This window comes from Corythoichthys intestinalis, chromosome 18, assembly GCF_030265065.1.
Source record: "Corythoichthys intestinalis isolate RoL2023-P3 chromosome 18, ASM3026506v1, whole genome shotgun sequence".
NCBI lineage: Eukaryota > Metazoa > Chordata > Actinopteri > Syngnathiformes > Syngnathidae > Corythoichthys > Corythoichthys intestinalis.
The window spans coordinates 33,234,065-33,253,659 of NC_080412.1; the positions used below are offsets into that span (position 1 = coordinate 33,234,065).

Below are 19,595 nucleotides of genomic sequence, written 5' to 3' on the forward strand. Positions count from 1 at the left end.
TTCAACAGTCACTGTTGTCGTTTTTTTACGCTTCATAATGCCTAACCCTAAACCCAGTGGCGGAACAAATGTGCGTCCGGAGGGGGTTGCGGGCTCCAGCCAAGCACCTGGTAGAGATATTTTAACACTTTAAACACTATATTACAGCTCCGTGCATCATCTTTCCTTTCTGTTTGACCCTACCCTCGTCCAACCACGCCCACTTTACGCCCGCAAACTGTGCCCGTTAGGCTAGGTTCATACCGCAGGTCTTAATGCAAAAATCCGATTTTTTTGTCATATCTGGTCTTTTTGCATGACCGTTCAGACTACCAATTTTAATCGCGGCCTGAAAAAAACAATAATAGACATGTCACAAAATCACGCAAAGTAAAGTGATCCACATGCACAGATGTAGAAAAATATGTCCAACAAACGAGCGCCAACATATGCAAGCATAATTAACATGGAGGTCTGTGACGTCACTGTCCATGGATTTATGTTGAAACTCTTGAGCTATAAAAGCAGCCGTTTGCTTAAATTTTATTTCATGTTGTCTTGTGGAGCTTTGACAGCGCTACATCATTGCGCAAATTCACCCGTTGCTAAGCAATACAAATTAATGTCATCAGCGATCGCCCGAATTCCGATTTGGAGGCTTGAGGGTTCAGACCGCAGCCACATTCTGGAAAAATTGGGCCCAGATCAGATTTATTTATTTATTTATATTAGGCCTGTCAAAATAATCGCTTTAACGGGCGGTAATTAATTTTTTTCATTAACCACATTAAAATATCTGATGCAATTAAAGCACATGCCCCGCTCAAACAGATTAAAATGACAGCAGAGTGTCATGTCCACTTGTTACTTGTGTTTTTTGTCTCCCTCTGATGGCGCTTGGGTGCGACTAATTTTATGCACCATGAGCATTGTGTAATTATTGACATCAACAATGGTGAGCTATTTGTTTATTTTTTGATTGAAAATTTTACAAATTTTACTAAAACGAAAACATTAAGAGTTTTAATATAAAATTTCTATAACTTGTACTAAAATTTATCTTTTAAAAACTACATGTCTTTCTATACATGGATCGCTTTAACAGAATGTTAATGCTAATGCCATCTTGTTGATTTGTTGTTATAATAAACAAATACAGTACTTATGTACAGTATGTTGAATGTATACATCCGTCTTTGATTCTTATCTTTCCATTCTAACAAAAATTTACAGAAAAATAAGGAATATTTTATAGATGGTTTGAAATGCGATTAATTACGATTAATCGTTTTTGAGCTGTGATTAACTCAATTAAAAATTGTAATTCTTTCACAGCCCTAATTTATATACTGTATATATATATATATATATATATATTTTTTTTTAACCTGTCCTGTTCAGCTGCCTGACACGGAGAGTGTAGATCTGAGTGTCCGATTGGTCTGAACAGTTTTAATGTATCACATTGTGATTATTCAACGTACCTAGTTTATTAGGAGAAAGCAGCAAACAGGAAGGGGTTATGTGGGAACAGAAGAAAAGAAGGAGAGAGACAAAAGAAGCACAAACAACAATAAGAAATACATTGAACGCCTACACTAAACGTGAATTTGTTGGTGCTATCGTTAGCTAATTGTATTTCCGGTTGACCAAGGAAGGGTGGGGGGGGGGGGGTTCTGAAAGATCAGTGATTGGGTGGAGTGTGCACAAATCAGCCATGTGGTCTAGAACTCAGAATTTGTTTGAATCCCTAGTGAGTATGAGTATTTTGGCATCCTATTCTATGCTGTCTCATCGCTAATCCTGACACCGAGGTTTTCTATCTACTTGCACCTAGTCATGTGTGATTCCCATCAGACATGTGGAGATTCCGCGTGGGTGCCGTCCCAGGGCCATAGCAGCCCATCCCACCTCCCGCAGCCCAGCAAAGGGGCCGTCGTCATCCCCCCCGGATCCAGGGTGGTCCCCCAGGCCATCCGCGCTCCCATCAACCGGCCTTGAGGGATGGGATAAGGGGACGCGCCACCACCCCCTACCCCCAACGAGCCACTGCCGTGGCCCCCCAACCGGCACGCACATCGCGGGACCCCCAACGGCCCACCAAGTCCAGGGCATGGCAAGACCCACCACCAGAGCAGGTGATTCCCAGCCAACCCACCGGCACCCAGCCAGCAACCTGCGTTGTAGCGCAGGGTGGATACCCAGGCAGAAAAGAGAGTGGAAGAAGGAAGCAGGAGAACGCCCAGCTCAGATTTAAAACCATATACTATTTAAAAGTGATCTAGATCGGATTTGAAATAGCCCCCTTCTATGCAACTTGTCCCGTTCAGACCGTCAATTTAACCAAGTCAACCAGTCCTACAACCAGGGATTTTTAAATTCTTTGTAACCTACTGTACTGTGCTATTTTATTGTAACCTCTTGCTCTTTTTTGTCTTTTTGTGTTTTTCTGTTGTTACTTGCCTAAGGACTGCGGATGTAAATTAGCCTTTTTGCTATAATCTGGCATATTTACGTCTTTTAGACGTGTCTAATAGATGTTCATCAATGTCCACTGTCCCTGTCAAGTAAATAAATAAATAAATACTGCTCAATCCGGGGCTTCGGCCTTCCTGTGTGGAGTTTGCATGTACTCCTCGTGCCTGTGTGGATTTTCTCAGGGTACTCCGGTTTCCCCCCACATCCCAAAAACATGCATGCTAAACTGATCGAACACTCAAAATTGTCCCTAGGTATGAGTTTGTGCGTGAATGGTTGTCTGTCTCCTTATGTCCTGCAATTGGCTCGCAACCAATTCAAGGTGTACCCTGCCTACTGCCCATTGTTAGCTGGGATTGGCTTCATCACCCCCGTGACCCTCGTGGGGATAAACGGCTTGAAAAATGAATGAAATAATCAATTATGCCGCACTCAAGTTGGAAAAACAAAAAATCGGATATGCGCATTAAGAGCTGCGGCATGAACCTACCCAGATAGCAGACTGATATTGAATAAACGTTGATTTTCAATCAAAATCATCAGTATGGATGACATTGAAAATTTCGACGTCAAGTGACGTTGAAACAACTTTGTTCTATGTTATGTCAGGCGATAGTTGGGTTAACATTGTTTTATAGTTGATAAACAAATGTTGGCAAATAGTTGATTTATGATTGACTGGGAAATGTGATTGAAAAGTCATTGAATTACGGATGAGCAGGCGTTTTGGTCGAAAACATAACCTTGATTCAGCGTTGTTCTAATATTATTAATAATCGAAATGACGTTTAGGTTTTGTAAGGATTTCAATGTTGAAACAAAATTAATTTAGGGTGCAAAAGTGAGTTTGATTCAACGATATAAGCTCGACAGCGGAATGTTGATCCAACAATCCAACATCTTTTCAACGTCGGTCTGCTATCTGGGTAGCCTTAAGGGGCCTGGGCCCGGTCGCGTCCCCCTAAGTTCCGCCCCTGCCTAACCTTATAATGTACATTATGCAGGTTTTTTTGACCAATAAAGAGTTACCCTCTGCCTGGGCTGCCGGCCGCGGGAGTGGAGGGAGGTGGGGGCTCCGATCTTGCGTCGCCCCGTGGCGGCTCCTCTGCGTTCTGCTGCCTCCGCCTTCCCCTCTCTTCTCTGACTGGGTATCCGCCCTGTGCTCCGTCGCGGGTCGCTGGCTGGGCACCGGTGTAACAGCGGGGTGTTGCCTGCTCGGGCGGGGGACCCTGCTCTGCCCTGGGCTTGGTGGGCTGCTGGGGGGTCCCGTGGCGTGCCGTGCCAGTTGGGGGGCTGCGGCTGTGGCTCGTGGGCCGTGTAGGCGGACGGGGGTGGAGGTGGGAGTGGGGATGGTGGTGCGTCCCCTCTCGCCATCCCTGAAGGCCGGTTGATGGGTGCACGGGTGGCCCGGGGAGGACGATGGCTCCTTTGCTGGGCTGCGGGAGGAGGGATGGGCTGCGTTGAAGCCCCCCCCACCCGCCCTCCTTTCCCGGCCTGGCTGGGTGGGGGCCGTGGCCCTGGGTTGGCGCCCGCGTGGCGTCTCCGCCCGTCTGCGTTGCTGTCGTGCGCCTGGCGGGGCTCGCATGCGGGTGGATGTGATGGGGCGTGCTCGGGTGGGGGGTCCCGGTGCCGAGATTGGCGATTGGGCAGCGTAGGGTCTGTCGTCAACGGGCTTACACTCACAAGGGATTCACACGATTACTGGGTTCTAGATCACAGAGCTGATTTGTGTACCGTTAGGGATCGCGGAACCGGGAGGAGGATCCCCACGCACACAAAGGGGAAGCAGAGTAGGTTGATGTCACGTTTATTTAGCACAGAGGTTTTTTCTCAGGCGGAAAGGAGGATTGTTGCGGTGGGCACTGTAGATGCCAGCGATAGTAGCCGGCGGTTGTCTGGTTTGGCAATTCACCGGGGAAGCGGAGGTATCCGACAAGGGGCGCGCTGATCAGGTCCTGGAGGCAAGGAAAAGAGGTCGTGAGCCGGGTGTCAAAAGCAATATGTATAATAGGAGTGCGAGAACAACTGACTGGAAAACACGACAAGTTGATCAGGCGATGTGGTGGTGCGTCCGCTGGGCTTTTAAAGCTGGCTGATAATAATTGGCCACAACTGTGGCCGCTCCACCCATCTGACCTGTAATCAGGCAAAATCCCCTCACCTGAGGCAGGGTTCAGGAAGGAGGAGCGGAGGCCCTAACATGTACACTCTACCCCTTTCAATCACTTAGCTTATAGACTCCCCCAACCCCAACCCCCTCTTTCCCTGGTCAACAGGCCCCCCACATGGTGTCAACTGGAAATACATCTAGCTGACGATAGCACCAACATATTAGTAGTTAGTGTTGACGTTCAATGTATTTCTTGTTGTAGTTTGTGTTTCTTTTCTTTCTTCTCTTGTGTTGTTTTCTTCTGTTCCCCCATAACCCCTTCCTGTTCGCTGCTTTGTCATTATAAACGAGGTATGGTGAATGATCACAATGGGAGTATGTCAGACTCTCAATGTGAAACATTAAAACTGTTCAGACCATCCGGGCACATAGACTTCCATTCTTTGTGTCAAACAGCTGAACAGGACAGGTTTTTGAAAAAAAAAATAAGTAAATAAATAAAAAACAAACAAACAAAAACAATAAAGGGTTACAAACATTTTTACCCAGTGATATCCAACCAGTTTGCTTTCAAATATCGTTCACAGTGATGTGGCAAAATGTCCAATTTCCGTAGTTCCTAGTAGGTTCTAAAATCATTTTAGTCCTACTGCAAATAATGATGCTTTTGTAAATATCTACAGTGGGAAATCCTTCTTATCGACAGAGTGAAATAGGATATTATAGTGATTACGTCACACGGACAGTTTGTGAAAGTACCTTACAGTTATAGAAGTGATGACTGAACTCATTTGTCCATGAGAAGTTGCCGTAGCCACCCCCCAGAGACGCAAACACTTGAGGAGTTCAGTGCGCAGCCAATCGTTGACACATTCTCGACAGCAAATGCTCAGGCTGTACTGCATGAAACGAAGCTGGAAGTGGGAGGGAGCACTTGGAAGCAAAACATGGCGAAATAACAAGTTTGCTCGTCAGACGTTGTTTTGAGGCTGGCCGCGATATACCGCAGTATTGGATTTACAGCTCCCAAGGTGCTCCAATCCGGATGGTGGACATCAAGGCGACGGGCAACTTTAAAAGAGTCGAGGGCCCGGTTTAGATTAAGTGTTGCGGGGGTTGAACGGGAACGCACCGCCCGCCCGCCTGTCTGTGTTTTTCCGGGAAGGTTGGCATCGCTGGGCGCGACTGTCAACACAGAAAATGGAAGAAGGAAAGTTTATTCTAGAAGAGATTGTTTAGTTTAGCTTGCTGTTTTAGCCGCGTTAGCTACCCAACCAAACTGCTGAAAGCGCCCACCTGTCTCGTCGGACTGCCGAATTTGGGTTTATCAAGAACATTTTAACAACCGCAGACGCATTTAAAGACACTTGTAAGAATACCCTCGGGGATATTTATTTGAGGATTATGGTGATAGTTTGATAGGCGGTTCTGGTGCGGTGCGGGCGGACCCGGACGCCATCAAATCATTGCGTTCGCTTGAAAAAATAAGAATCACTGCGTATCCTGGCTTTATTACTTTCACCCATTCTTACTCCGTCATCAAAAACTGCATAGGTGCCATTTCTTTCTTCTCTGCGGAATTCTGCCCGTGAAAACGCCTTATTCAGACTCGAAAACGTCTTGTTAAAATGAACGCAGCAAGGTGTTCAACAGTGGAGATGCACTGCAAGTTCCTCGAAGGGCGCTTAAGGCCAACTTAAAGTGAAAATTCGCTCAAAAACAATCTATTCGACCGACGGAAGGACGACATTAATTGTCCTCGGTGTTGAGGAGAATCTACGATGTGTTTGATCATCTAAGTGCTGCAACAGTTTCAGCAAACTGGACCGATTATCCTGAGGCATTTATGCGCAATACGGCCAATTAAGCCCACCAAAGGTGCCACCAACGGACTCCCAAAGTGCTTCTTGTGAAAAATCTGGCTAACTTGTTCAGCTAACGTTGCAAGTTTTGGCCAGCCATGTCTGAAAACGCCCCCACGCGAAGCCTGGATGACATCGACCTGGCAGCTCTGAGGGTGAGTACTGAGTACACACACATTCGGTACTACCAGGGGCGTCACTAGGTTCTAAGAACAGGGGGGCTTAGCCCCCAGGAGTTACACAGGATGTAAGTGAACAAAGCGTTAAGCCTGTTGCAAATGCAATAAGCCAAATTATTGCACGGTAAATAAAAACGAGGGCGGTAATTTTCCCCGCTGTGATTTATTGCTGCGTTTGTGCGTGCGTGCATTTGTGTTTGCATATAGAGGCAGACGGACATCCGGGCATTTAATGACGTCACCAGCCACAACAAAGCGTCGCCATATTGACAATGGGGTAAAAGACCAGTCACTTATAATAGAAAGGCATTGAAGTTTTGTCTTATTTGCCGTCTTTTTTCCGTCGGAATGGCTAAAAGTTGCTGTGTTGCGGGTTGTCACACAAGGAAGAGTTCGGAGCCGCATTTGAAGTTCTTCATTCTTCCACGTGAGAAAAAAAGGAGTAACAAATGGCTGAGCGCAATTAATCGAGGAACAGTAAAAGAAGACGGTTCCGTGGACTGTTTTTGCCTGTGGGAACCTAAATCCAAGCACATTTACGTTTGCAGCCGACATTTTATTACTGGTGAGTTTAATCGATTATATTTTGCCCCAATTAGCTGCTACGATTCAATAAACTAGGCAGTGGTTATTTTTACCTTAACCGGCAATTCGCAAGGCGTTTTTTTTCTTTTGCCGTGAACTGCTCTGATTAGTCAATCGGTATATTATTGGCCTGGTGGGAATTTTTTTTTTTTTTGCCGTGACGTGTTGACGGCTAAATATAGCTTGGAGGCGAATTACCGGTAACGGCAGAAATAATCACTTCGTACATACTACCAATTTTCTCTGTTCCACACAGTACATATTCCACGTAAATGATAAAGGTCAACTTATTGGGTGACTTTATGAGGTAGTTGTAGATGTTTCCGAACTCCACTGCAGGCCATTCCTTTGTTTATCAAGCTATCAGCTGCGACTTTGTATCGGCAGCTTTGTACGCCAATAAACGCTAATTTTAAATTGCATCGCCTCCTCGCGTCTTGTCGGCAGTGACTCGTGATAATAGTAAGCCACGTTTAAGACGTTTTTAGGGAAAAAAAAGCAAAACACACCTGAAATATATGAATTTCAGACGTCTGTCTATGGAATGTTAAGCTGTGCGTACCCCCTTCACAAAATGGCGACACGTTGCTAAGCGAGGTGACGTCATCGTGACATCACGCCGCCTTCCTCCATGCTGCATGCATTCGGCACACATGCGTGTTGATTGCATTTGAGACTCAAGGATCTTTCACAGATGTTTATTGGCCATCAACACGCCGTAGAATTAAAGTTCAGACATACAAAATAAGGAAACACTTCTAGATTAAACATTGTAAAACGTTGCTACATTGAGGCTGATAGAAAAAAGACAATGTACTAACTAGAGGCGTGCTAAATTTCCGATTCTTAGATTATTCGCGATTCGGCCGTGGAAGATTCGAGAACGATTCACAAAGATCCAAATTCCGTTTATTGAATTATACCAGGTAAAGCGGTAAAACGCAGTCAGCGCGGTCTTTGGGACGCAATGAGGAACGGACCGAGAGTAAATATCATGTGCAGCTAATACCGCTAGGTTAAAAAAAAACAATAATACCTGGCTGCGGCCGTCAGCCGCTACAAACAGCGCCCAGTTGCTAGTTGCTACAAACATACGGCAACATACGGCTATGGTAGAGATCACATATATCTAGACTAGATGTGATATGACAGACTTTCCCGCGCATTTTATTTAGTTTTTAACCGGTAACTTGATACTAAAATAGTACTTTGGTTAATTTAGCCTGAGAGGATTTTTGAACAATTTTGGAACAAATATACAAAACATAATTTTTTAATTTTTTTTTCTAAATGGGGGGAGGGGGGCATCAATAATCGATTTATAATCAAATCGGAGTCTCTGAATCGTAATCGTAATCGAATCGTTAGGTGCCCAAAGATTCCCACCTCTAGTACTAACCATATTAGCCTGCTGTAAAACATTGGAAGTCTTCTCCGCAATGCAAAATTGAGGTTAAAATGTGACACTTCAAACATGAAAACTTGTTGGATTAAAGAATTTGCAAGCGATGCGATCAAAAGAAAAATATCTTTTATTGAAACTACATGCTTGATGAAAGCGAAGTACACTTTTTGTTTTGTTTACTGAGTGGAAACCTTACGGTCGTCGGTTTGTGGCTTAGCAAACGTACTTCCGGTAAACATTTAAAAAATAAAAGCACGTTATGTTCAGATTTCTGGAGGCAATCGCATATACTACAAATTCTACACTAAGAATAAATGTAAAATGACACCCATTATGAAAAATCTGATTGGTAATGATAAAATGATGTAATAAATAGTCATTTAATTTGTTGCATACTCACTTTCAGGACAAGATGATAGTCATTTTGGATCAAATTAACACTGGGCTATAATTGGCAGACAACAAAAATGACATTAGGTTTCTCACCTATTTCATATTCTGCACTTAACTAGCTTTAAAATGACTCTTTATGTATTGTTTTTTTAATATTTATAAATTTTAATGTAGTTTGTGTTTTATTTAAGAATAACAATTTATTGCATTTCAATAGGGGTTTTATTAGGGTGTATTGTCACTGTATTCGTGGCTAAGTGGTTAAAAAAAAAACAGGCAATAATATTGCATATCGGCAATCATTTATGAGACATATATCGCCTACTAAAATTTGTTATCGCGTACAAGCACAAAACTTCACAAACAGCTAACAAAGACTGTATATATACATACACATATAAAATCATAGAGGCTAATGCCATGACTTTCACTCACAAAACGGTGTTTGTTCCAAAATATTTGTAAATTGCACAGATTACATTTTGGGCACATATGTAACAAAAATGGCTGTAATTTCAAAATGTTAATTACTCGATTTTCCGTAATACCTGGGTCATGCTTATTTGCATCTTAAACACACGCACACAAACATATATTCAAACATTATACATACTATATTTATATACTTGCATACATACAGTACAGTCCCTGTCAAAAGTTTGAACACACCTCATTCAATGCAACACAAATGAAGGTCTCAACCCCATTGGTAAAGCAATAAATTCCACTAATCAACGCTGAAAAGGCATACCTTTTTAGTTAAAAAAAACAACAACATTCAAGGTGACTCCCTTTGGAAGCTCACCAAGAGAAGGGCAAGAGAGTACAAAAAAGTAATCAGAGCAAAGGGTGGCTACTTTGAGGATACTAGAATATTATGCATGGTTTTATTATACATGGTAGGGTTGTTCCGATCATGTTTTTTTGCTCCCGATCAGATCCCGATCGTTTTAGTTTGAGTATCTGTAGATCCCAATATTTCCCGATCCGATTGCTTTTTTTTTGTGCTCCCGATTCAATTCCAATCATTCCCGATAATTTTTCCCGATCATACACATTTTGACAATGCATTACGAAAAAAATGAATAAAACTCGGACGAATATATACATTCCACATACAGTACATAAGTACTGTATTTGTTGATTATGACAATAAATCCTCAAGATGGCATTTACATTATTAACATTCTTTCTGTGAGAGGGATCCACGGATAGAAAGACTTGTGACTTTGTATATTTTGACTAAATATTGCCATCTAGTGTATTTGTTGAGCTTTAAAGTAAATGTAAATGAGTAAATGATACTGTGGCCATGCCCAAATGCATGATGGGAAGTGGAAGCATGACTGTGCGTAGTGCTACCAATTGATATATCTTCTCTGCGTTGGGAAATAACAGGGTGTTAAGACAAAGATCATTTGCCACCTTGCTTCTCCACATTGCTTCCCATGATATTTTTTTCTAATCATAATTCTGCCAAAATTCACTGTACTCATTTTACGCTGCCTTTTATCTCTCTATATAGGTAAAATGGCGTCATTACAGGTTGAGCGCGACAATGCGTGAGTGGGTCGTGCAGCGCATGCATTAATTGCATTAAATATTTTAACGTGACACATTTTTTAAAAAATTAATTGCCGCCGTTATTGGGATAAATTTGATAACCCTACCTTAAGGTTAAACTAAAGACTCTGGATGAGTGTAACATATTATGTCTGTAACGTTAAATACAATTAGAAAACAATTTAATTAAAAAAAAAATATATATATATATATTAAAAAAAGGCATGGCCGATATTTTTTTGCCGATTCCGATACTTTGAAAATAACGTGATCGGACCCGATCGATCGGCATCTCTAATACATGGTTTTGGTTATCTCTCCTTTTTTGCTAAGTACAGAATCCCTCACATGTTCATTCATAGTTTCATTACCTTCAGTGAGAATTTACAATGTAAATACTAGTACTCATGAAAATAAAGAAAACGCACGAATAAGAAGGTGTGTCCAAACTTTTAGCCTGTACTGTATATGTGTGTGTGTGTGTGGGGGGGGTGTATGTATGCTATATATAATCAACTTATTGGCATTTCTCCACTTTCTAATCATTAGTGTTCTACTCACATTTTAGTTAGAGGTCTCTCCCCTGTCACCCTCTTTGCTCCTCTGCTCTGACTCCAAAAGGTTAATAAATGTGGTGGAGTTATTATTATTAGTGTATTATTATGACTATCCACTGATGATAAGCATACGTGAATGAGCTCAGCTCCTGTACTCATCTATGCGCAAAGTGAGAAACACAGCTGATGCTCCAGAAGGAAGTCACCCCAAAGGTAGTGGTAACAAGAGTGCACTGTGCACACTTAATTCTACTAGGACCTTCACAATACATTTCAGACTAACTAGCTAGCAGCAGCTGCTAAGTAGCAGTGTTATTTTAGAGCTGGGAGGTAACTTTTGACCATAAAACAAGAAAGGAAGACGTGCGTAGAGACCGACTGCAAAACAAAAAAAGGTAGTACCGACTGCTAGCGATGTCACAGGGAAAACGCGGACTAGATTTTCAGAAATGTCGGCGTTCTCTATATCAGGGGTCCCCAACCTATTCCACTAAGGCACACTGTGGGTGCAGGATTTCATTCTTACCAAACAAGATGACAACACTTTTTCCCCAATCTGGTGTTTTACAAGTGCAATCAGTTGATTGCAGTCAGGTGTGGCTTGTTTTAGCAGAAGCCTCATTGGTTCAACTGTCTCTGCTGGATCGGCTGGAACAAAAACCAGGACCCACAGTGTGCCTTGAGGACTGGGTTGAAAACCCCTGCTCTATATGAACAAGTGCAATGGATTGGTCAGCGACACACTGGAGGGGCTCTCTACCTTACTCTATGAATTAAGGGGAAACTGACAGATTTATGATCATATTAAAGTTAATTAAAGTTAATAATGTAAGGTTATATGACTATTCATTTAAACTAATATTCCGGCAACTTCATAGTGAATATGACAGCATTTTTGTATTTTTTTTTTTTTTAATTAAAGTAACACCAAATTACCCTTAATTTTTAGACTATAATGCGCTACTTTCTTCATTCATTTTGAATCCTGCGGGTTATAGTCCAGTGCGGCTTATTAGTTAATTTATTTGGGTAATATGCAACACATGCCTCCTAGCATGCATTGCAGCACTACAGATGTAAATAACAATCAAAATTAATATTCTGTGCTAATGATTTATTCAGCCACTGTTACAGTTCTTTCAGTAGTTGTTTGTTCGGGTATTTTGGTAACACTTTATTTGACAGCGGCGTCATAAGACTGTCATAAGACCATCATAATTATGACATGACACTAGCATGGGCATTGCTGAATGCTTATGACAGATGTCATTAAGTGTCAGCCGGCAAGTTATGTTACTAACTCCATTTATGTTCAGCTTGGATCTTTTACATCCTTTCAAAAGTGAGATAATTTGCCGAATAACACTAAATGACATCTTTTATAAGCATTCATTATTACTCATGACTGTGCCATGTCATAATTATGATTGACTAATGTCTTGTGGTGCCACTGTCAAATAAAGTGTTACCAAATACCATAACTACCAATTGATGAAACAACTGGAACACTAACTGAATAAATAATTAGCACAGAACGTGAATTTTGATTTACATCTGCAGCGCTGCACTGTATGCTAGGAGGCATGTTGGACAACAAGAGTGTTGACAGCAGGTGGCAGAAGAGGTTGACTGTCTCCCCCAAGGGAGCAGTGATGGCCAAATGAAGCTTCTTGAAGCAATGAAGCTTTGCAGCCAATTGGTTTAAAGCTTCATGGTGGTTAATTAGGTCTTTTGACCGTCGTATGATGCCGCTTTCTAATGAAGTGTTACCAGTGAATATTTTTTGGTGAAACTATCCCGTAATACAGTGAGGACAGCTGCGGCTTATAGTCCAGTGCGGTTTTTCTATGAACAAATGCCATTTTCGTGTCACATTTGGTGGGTGGCGGCTGATGTTAAGGTGCGCCTTTATAGTGCGAAAATTTAGGTATTTAGGGGGGCTTAAGAATATTTTTAGGTGGCTGAAGCCCCCCTAAAACACTCCTAAAGATGCCACTGGGTACTACTTTTGGTTAGCACTTGAAGTTTGCTGCACCCATAATCTACGTGGACGTAGACCAGAGATTCTTAACCTTGCTAAAGGTACGGAGCCCCACAAGTTTCACAGGTGCATTCACTGAACCCTTTGGAATTCTATATTAAAGCCATTTTTTTATGAATTCAAAACCTAGCAAGCCAACATCAAAGTGAATTCCTGTTTAAATTTCTTCCAGATTTCTAATTCACCACAAATAATTTTGCCTTTTGCTGTTGATTTTCACGTTGGTAAATTAAATGAAACTGATTTCATTTCACACTGCTCCTTTTGTTTTCATGTCTACATTCTCATTTTATTTTCGCATCCTTGCATCACATACTATTTTCATGACACAAAATGACGCAATTTTTAAAAATTTCTTTTATTATTACGCAGTTGACGCTGCCTGCAGGTCTTTATACAGGGTCAGGCAAAAAGATCTGACACATTTGTAGGTTTAATAAAAGCTAAATAAAGTCAGGATTCGAAAAAATGATTTTTATTTTCAAAAAGTATATATAATGCCATTCTGTTTTATTGGGTTTTAAAAATCAAACCAGTCAAATGGGATCCGTTATTATTATAATTAATGTTATTACCGCGGCCACATTTTCTGGAGTTCTGGCAGTGCGAGGCCGGCCGATTTTAGTTTCAATGCAAATCCAGTAGCTCTGAAGTCGGTATCCCATAACAACATGTTTCGGGCTAGTACAGGATCATGACTACAAAAATTGAAGTGCAAACGGAACGCTCGTTGTGTTGCAGTTACAGATTCGTTTGTGTTAATAAACGTTTCCACAATGAAAGCGCGATGCTCATCAGTCCAATTCATCGCATCAACTGAAAAAGAAACACACAAAAAAAATGGCACTATAAAGAAACAAACCAAAATGGCATTATAAAGAAACAAAACAAATGGCATTAGACAAAAAAAAAAAATTGCATTGTATGTAGGGTTGACCGATCATGTTTTTTTGCTCCCGATCCGATCCTGATTTTTTTTGTTTGAGTATCTGCCGATCTCGATATTTCCCGATCCGATTGCTTTTTTTTTCTCCCGATTCAATTCCAATCATTCCCGATAATTTTTCCCGATCATATACATTTTGGCAATGCAGTTAGAAAAAAATGAATAAAACTCAGATGAATATATACATTCAACATCCAGTGTACAAGTACTGTATTTGTTTATAATGACAATAAATCCTCAAGATGGCATTTACATTATTAACATTCTTTCTGTGAGAGGGATCCACGGATAGAAAGACTTGTGACTTTGTATATTGTGACTAAATATTGCCATCTAGTGTATTTGTTGAGCTTGCAGTAAATGATACTGTGGCCATGCCCAAATGCATGATGGGAAGTGGAACCATGACTGTGCGTAGTGCTACCAATTGATATATCTTCTCTGCGTTGGGAAATAATACAAGGTGTTAAGAAAAAGATCAATTGCTACCTTGCTTCCCCACATTGTTTCCCATGATATTTTATAATCGTAGGGAGAGGGATTGTAAGGCTTTAGCCAATTAAAAAAAGGCTCCAAAGGCCGCGAAAATTCACTCTACTTATCTTACGTTGCCTTTTATCTCTCTATATAGTTAAGCGGCGCCATTACAGATCGAGCGCGACAATGTGCGAGTGGGTCGTGCAGCGCATGCATTAATTGCGTTAAATATTTTAACGTGATACATTTTAAAAAAAATTAATTACCACCGTTATTGGGATAAATCTGATAACCCTACCTTAAGCCTAAACTAAAGACTCTGGATGAGTGTAACATATTATGTCTGTAACGTTAAATACAATTAGAAAACCATTTAATTTAAAAAAATATATATATATTAAAAAAAGGCATGGCCGATATTTTTTTGCCGATTCTGATACTTTGAAAATGACGTGATCGGACCCTACTTTTCGAAAATAAAACCACTTTTCTGTTTCTTTATTTGGCTTTTATCAAACTTACAAATGTGTCAGATTATTTTGCCTGACCCTGTACTTCTTCATCACGAGTGCGAGTCAACCTTCCACCGAGCAAACCGATTTCTCCTCTCATTAGATAGAGGGCTAGCAGTTGAAAAAAAAAAGGAATAAAGCCTGTATATTGAGGGCAAACCAGTCAAAAACCTGTCTAAAATGCCAGTTTGCCTAGGTTTAGTCGGCGTACAAAATAGAGGTCTGCGTTTCCTAACCTTCACCAAACCCCTGAGGCTTACTCACCAAACCCCTGGGGTTCGATCGAACCCCAGTTAAGAACCACTGATGTAGACAGTAACGTTCAGTGACAAAAGAACCGCAGATTTAATGGTACAAGCACTACCCTTTCACGCCTACGCAACAATGTTGAGGTTAGGACAAACACCCTGTGTGTGCCTGGTTTTTAACTGAAGCTGGCTACTGCAATGAACAAAATTTTATGTAATAACGCAGGATAATTGCACATTTTGCCACCAAGTGAAAAATACTTATGGTCACTTATGGGAACCGTTTCTTGGTTACTGATTAGTGCAGCCACTTTGATACAAAGTTATCTAGGAGTAATTCATGTCAACATTAGTGTGGTTGTGAACTACAACATTGATCTTTGAACTATTGTAATAGTTTCATCTCCTTTCATACCGGTACACCCAGTTTTACATACAGTACGAACATGTTTTTTTTTTTCCCTAAGAGAAGAAAATCAGTTGCATGTTTTTGTAATCTATTAATAGAAGAAACTGGCAGCCGTGTTCTCAGGGCCTTTACCAGGCACCAGTGTGCATACTGCATAATGCTGGCGATCTAGCTGTTTAGAGCGTGACGTCGACGAGTCCCTAATCACAGATTTGTGGCTTGAAGGCCAGAGCTGTTTTGAGCAACAAAGTGCAACGTTTGCTGAACAAAGTTATGTCTGTCACTAGAGTTGATTTAACTTTTCTTCTGTTTTAGTATTCACAGCGTTGGCAAGTGAGGAAGAAATGGTGAAGGGGAGGAAAAAGCCAGGGTCGAGTAGGAATGTGAATAATTTTTTTGGGGCCACGCTGTGGTGCAGCATGTTTTTAAACTGGCCTTTCCGCCTACATTGGGGCAAATAAGTATTTAGTCAACCGCCAATTGTGCAAGTTCTACTTGAAAAGATTAGAGAGGCCTGTTATTGTCAACATGGGTAAACCTCAACCATGAGAGACAGAATGTGGTAAAAAAACAGAAAATCACATTGTTTAATTTTTAAAGAATTTATTTCCAAATTAGAGTGGAAAATAAGTATTTGTTCACCTACAAACAAGCAAGATTTCTGGCTGTCAAAGAGGTCTAACTTCTAACGAGGTTTAAGGAGGCTCCACTCGTTACCTGTATTAATGGCACATGTTTTAACTCATTATCGGTATAAAAGACACCTGTCCACAGTCACACTCCAAACTCCACTATGGCCAAGACCAAAAAGCTGTCGAAGGACACCAGAGACAAAATTGTAGACCTGCACCAGGCTGGGAAGACTGAATCTGCAATGGGTGAAACGCTTGGTGTAAAGTATTCAACTGTGGGAGCAATTATTAGAAAATCTAAGACGTACAAGACCACAGATAATCTCCCTCGATCTGGGGCTCCAGCAAGATCTCACCCCGTGGCATCAAAATGATAACAAGAACGGGGAGCAAAAATCCCAGAACCACATGGGGGGACCTAGTGAATGACCTACAGAGAGCTGGGACCACAGTAACAAAGGGTACTATCAGTAACACAATGCACCGCCAGGGACTCAAATCCTGCGCTGCCAGACGTGTCCCCCTGCTGAAGAAAGTACACCTCCAGGCCCGTCTGCGGTTCGCTAAAGAGTATTTGGATGATCCAGAAGAGGACTGGGAGAATGTGTTATGGTCAGATGAAACCAAAATAGAACTTTTTGGTAGAAACACAGGTTCTTGTGTTTGGAGGAGAAAGAATACTGAATTGCATCCAAAGAACACCATACACACTGTGAAGCATGGTGGTGGAAACATCATGCTTTGGGGCTGCTTTTCTGCAAAGGGACCAGGACGACTGATCTGTGTAAAGGAAAGAATGAATGGGGCCATGTATCGAGAGATTTTGAGTGAAAATCTCCTTCCATAAGCAAGGGCATTGAAGATGAAACGTGGCTGGGTCTTTCAGCACGACAATGATCCCACACACACAGCCAGGGCAACAAAGGAGTGGCTTCGTAAGACGCATTTCAAGGTCCTGCAGTGGCCTAGCCAGTCTCCAGATCTCAACCCCATAGAAAATCTGTGGAGGGAGTTGAAAGTCCGTGTTGCCCAACGACAGCCCCAAAACATCACTGCTCTAGAGGAGATCTGCATGGCGGAATGGGCCAAAATACCAGCAACAGTGTGTGAAAAGCTTGTGAAGAGTTACAGAAAACGTTTAGCTTCCGTTATTGCCAACAAAGGGTACATAACAAAGTATTGAGATGAACTTTGGGTATTGACCAAATACGTATTTTCCACCTTGATTTGCAAATAAGTTAAAATCAAACAATGTGATTTTCTGTTTTTTTTTTTTCTTCCACATTCTTTCTCTCATGGTTGAGTATTACCCATGTTGACAATTACAGGCCTCTCTCTAATATTTTCAAGAGGGAGAACTTGCACAATTAGTGGTTGACTAAATACTTATTTGCCCCACTGTAGGATTCCTGTGTGTTGTCGAGTGGACATGATGTTGTTGCTTGTCTGCAAAAAATAGCAATGAAGTCATCAACGATTAGTTGGGTTAATTCAACATCACATTAGCATTTTCTTAAAAAAAGGCCATACGACCCCTTGTATTGACATGCGTCAATGATGAGTGATTCATATATTACTACACATCGGCTTTCACGCTGATATTCTGCAACAAATATTTCAACATTGTGCATTTGCTTAGCTAACTATTTCTCGATTCCTTACAGTTGCTGATGCTTCCATTTTTTTTTTGGTGCACCAGTAACAGCATTTAGTCAGAGCTCACCGAGTGTTTAATGAGATTGCTGTGATGTAATTCTCAGGTGGCCATATTTGCATTGTATCTGGGGATTTCAATAATATGTGGTACTGTAATGTAATAAGTTTGTAACATTACAGCCATGGCACATGAATTGATTTCTTTTTTCACTATTCAAATCATTAGTGCACACACACTTGACTAGGGATGTCCAGATCGCATATTTTTGCACCCGAGTCCGAGTCGCCTGCTTTTGAGAATCTGCTGATACAGAGTCCCGATCCAATACAAAAAAAAAAGTTTTTTTTACTCAGGTCCATATTCTGTATCAGCAGCTTTAAACTACATTCAATTAATTTAATGTTATGAACCAAGCGTTAAAGTTGTTAAAATTATTCCATAATTTCCCTTCTGCTTACTTTCGACATGTGAAAGTTTTAAAACTGTTTCATCATTTAGGATAGATTCAAGTCAAGATTTTGCCAATTTAGGAGTATTTTAAATAAAAAGTTTACTAGGTTCGTTACAACAGAGCCTTCCAGAGAAGTCTACTGCTCCATGATAGCGGCTGTATACTAACACCGGCAAGTCTGTCATTTCGCATCTAGTTCTCTATACATGTTGAATTTGAATTTATTGTCATTGTCATCATCATCATCATCGTCATCATCATCAACATTAAAATCAACGTCACAAGAAAGAAAGGAGAGAAAAGAGAAAGAGGGAAATCATCGCGTATGTTTGTTTATCCAAAGAAGATGAGAACAGACATGACAAAGGAGACGGAAAAAGCAGAAGCTTATCGGGCCCCGTCCCCCTGCCACCAAGGTCGCACAAGCAGCATGCATGTTCTAACGCTGCCGCCGTCTGTCATTTCGCATTTAGTTGTGCACATATATGACATATCTATCGTAGCATTATGTGGGCATATGTTTGTAGCAACTAGCAACTGGGTGTTGTTTGTAACGGCTGTCGGCCGCAGTCAGGTATTATTGTTTTTTTATCTAGCGGCATGAGTTGAACATGATATTTACTCTCGGTCCGTTCCTCATTGCGTCCTGAAGACCTCGCTGACTGTGTTTTAGTTCCACTTTACCTGGTATAATTTAATAATCGGAATTTGGATGTTTGTGAATCGTTCTCGTATCTTCCACGGCCGAATCGCGAATAATCTACGAATCGGGAATTTCGCACGCTTCTACTCTCAGCAATATTAATACTAGTATAATTCATATGAGTGAGTCCACTGAAGTTCACCCACGCTTTGATGCTCACTCTGCCGAGAGCAGCCTTTAGATAACAAAGATTGACTGAACAATGATCGTAGAGCTACAGAGTAATGTTGCTTAGAGTGTTGCTCTTAAAGTTTTTCAAACTTTCGTGAGAATAGGCTGATTTTGTGTGGACAAGATAGTTGTAGATATCAGGGTAGCAGATGTCAGGCAGAGAGGGCGAAGACAGCGGGTCGAAAAATATCGATTTAGGCATCAAATATGGATCTGGCGAATGGATAGACTGAAGCT

The 19,595-nt window shown here is 41.4% G+C and overlaps 1 protein-coding gene across 5 annotated transcripts in view; it reads left to right on the forward strand.

The window, feature by feature from the left end:
• Positions 1–5,399: 5,399 nt before the first annotated feature.
• The window catches only part of mink1 (misshapen-like kinase 1), a 79,184-nt gene continuing 64,988 nt past the window's right edge, over positions 5,400–19,595 (forward strand). For 2 of the 5 annotated variants that reach the window (XM_057821946.1, XM_057821947.1), the window contains exon 1: positions 5,400–6,584. In XM_057821946.1, coding sequence (XP_057677929.1) covers positions 6,528–6,584 — 57 coding nt within the window. In that variant the 5' untranslated portion in view covers positions 5,400–6,527. The remainder of the gene's footprint in view (positions 6,585–19,595) is intronic. The other 3 variants (XM_057821948.1, XM_057821950.1, XM_057821949.1) reach the window with 2 other exon arrangements.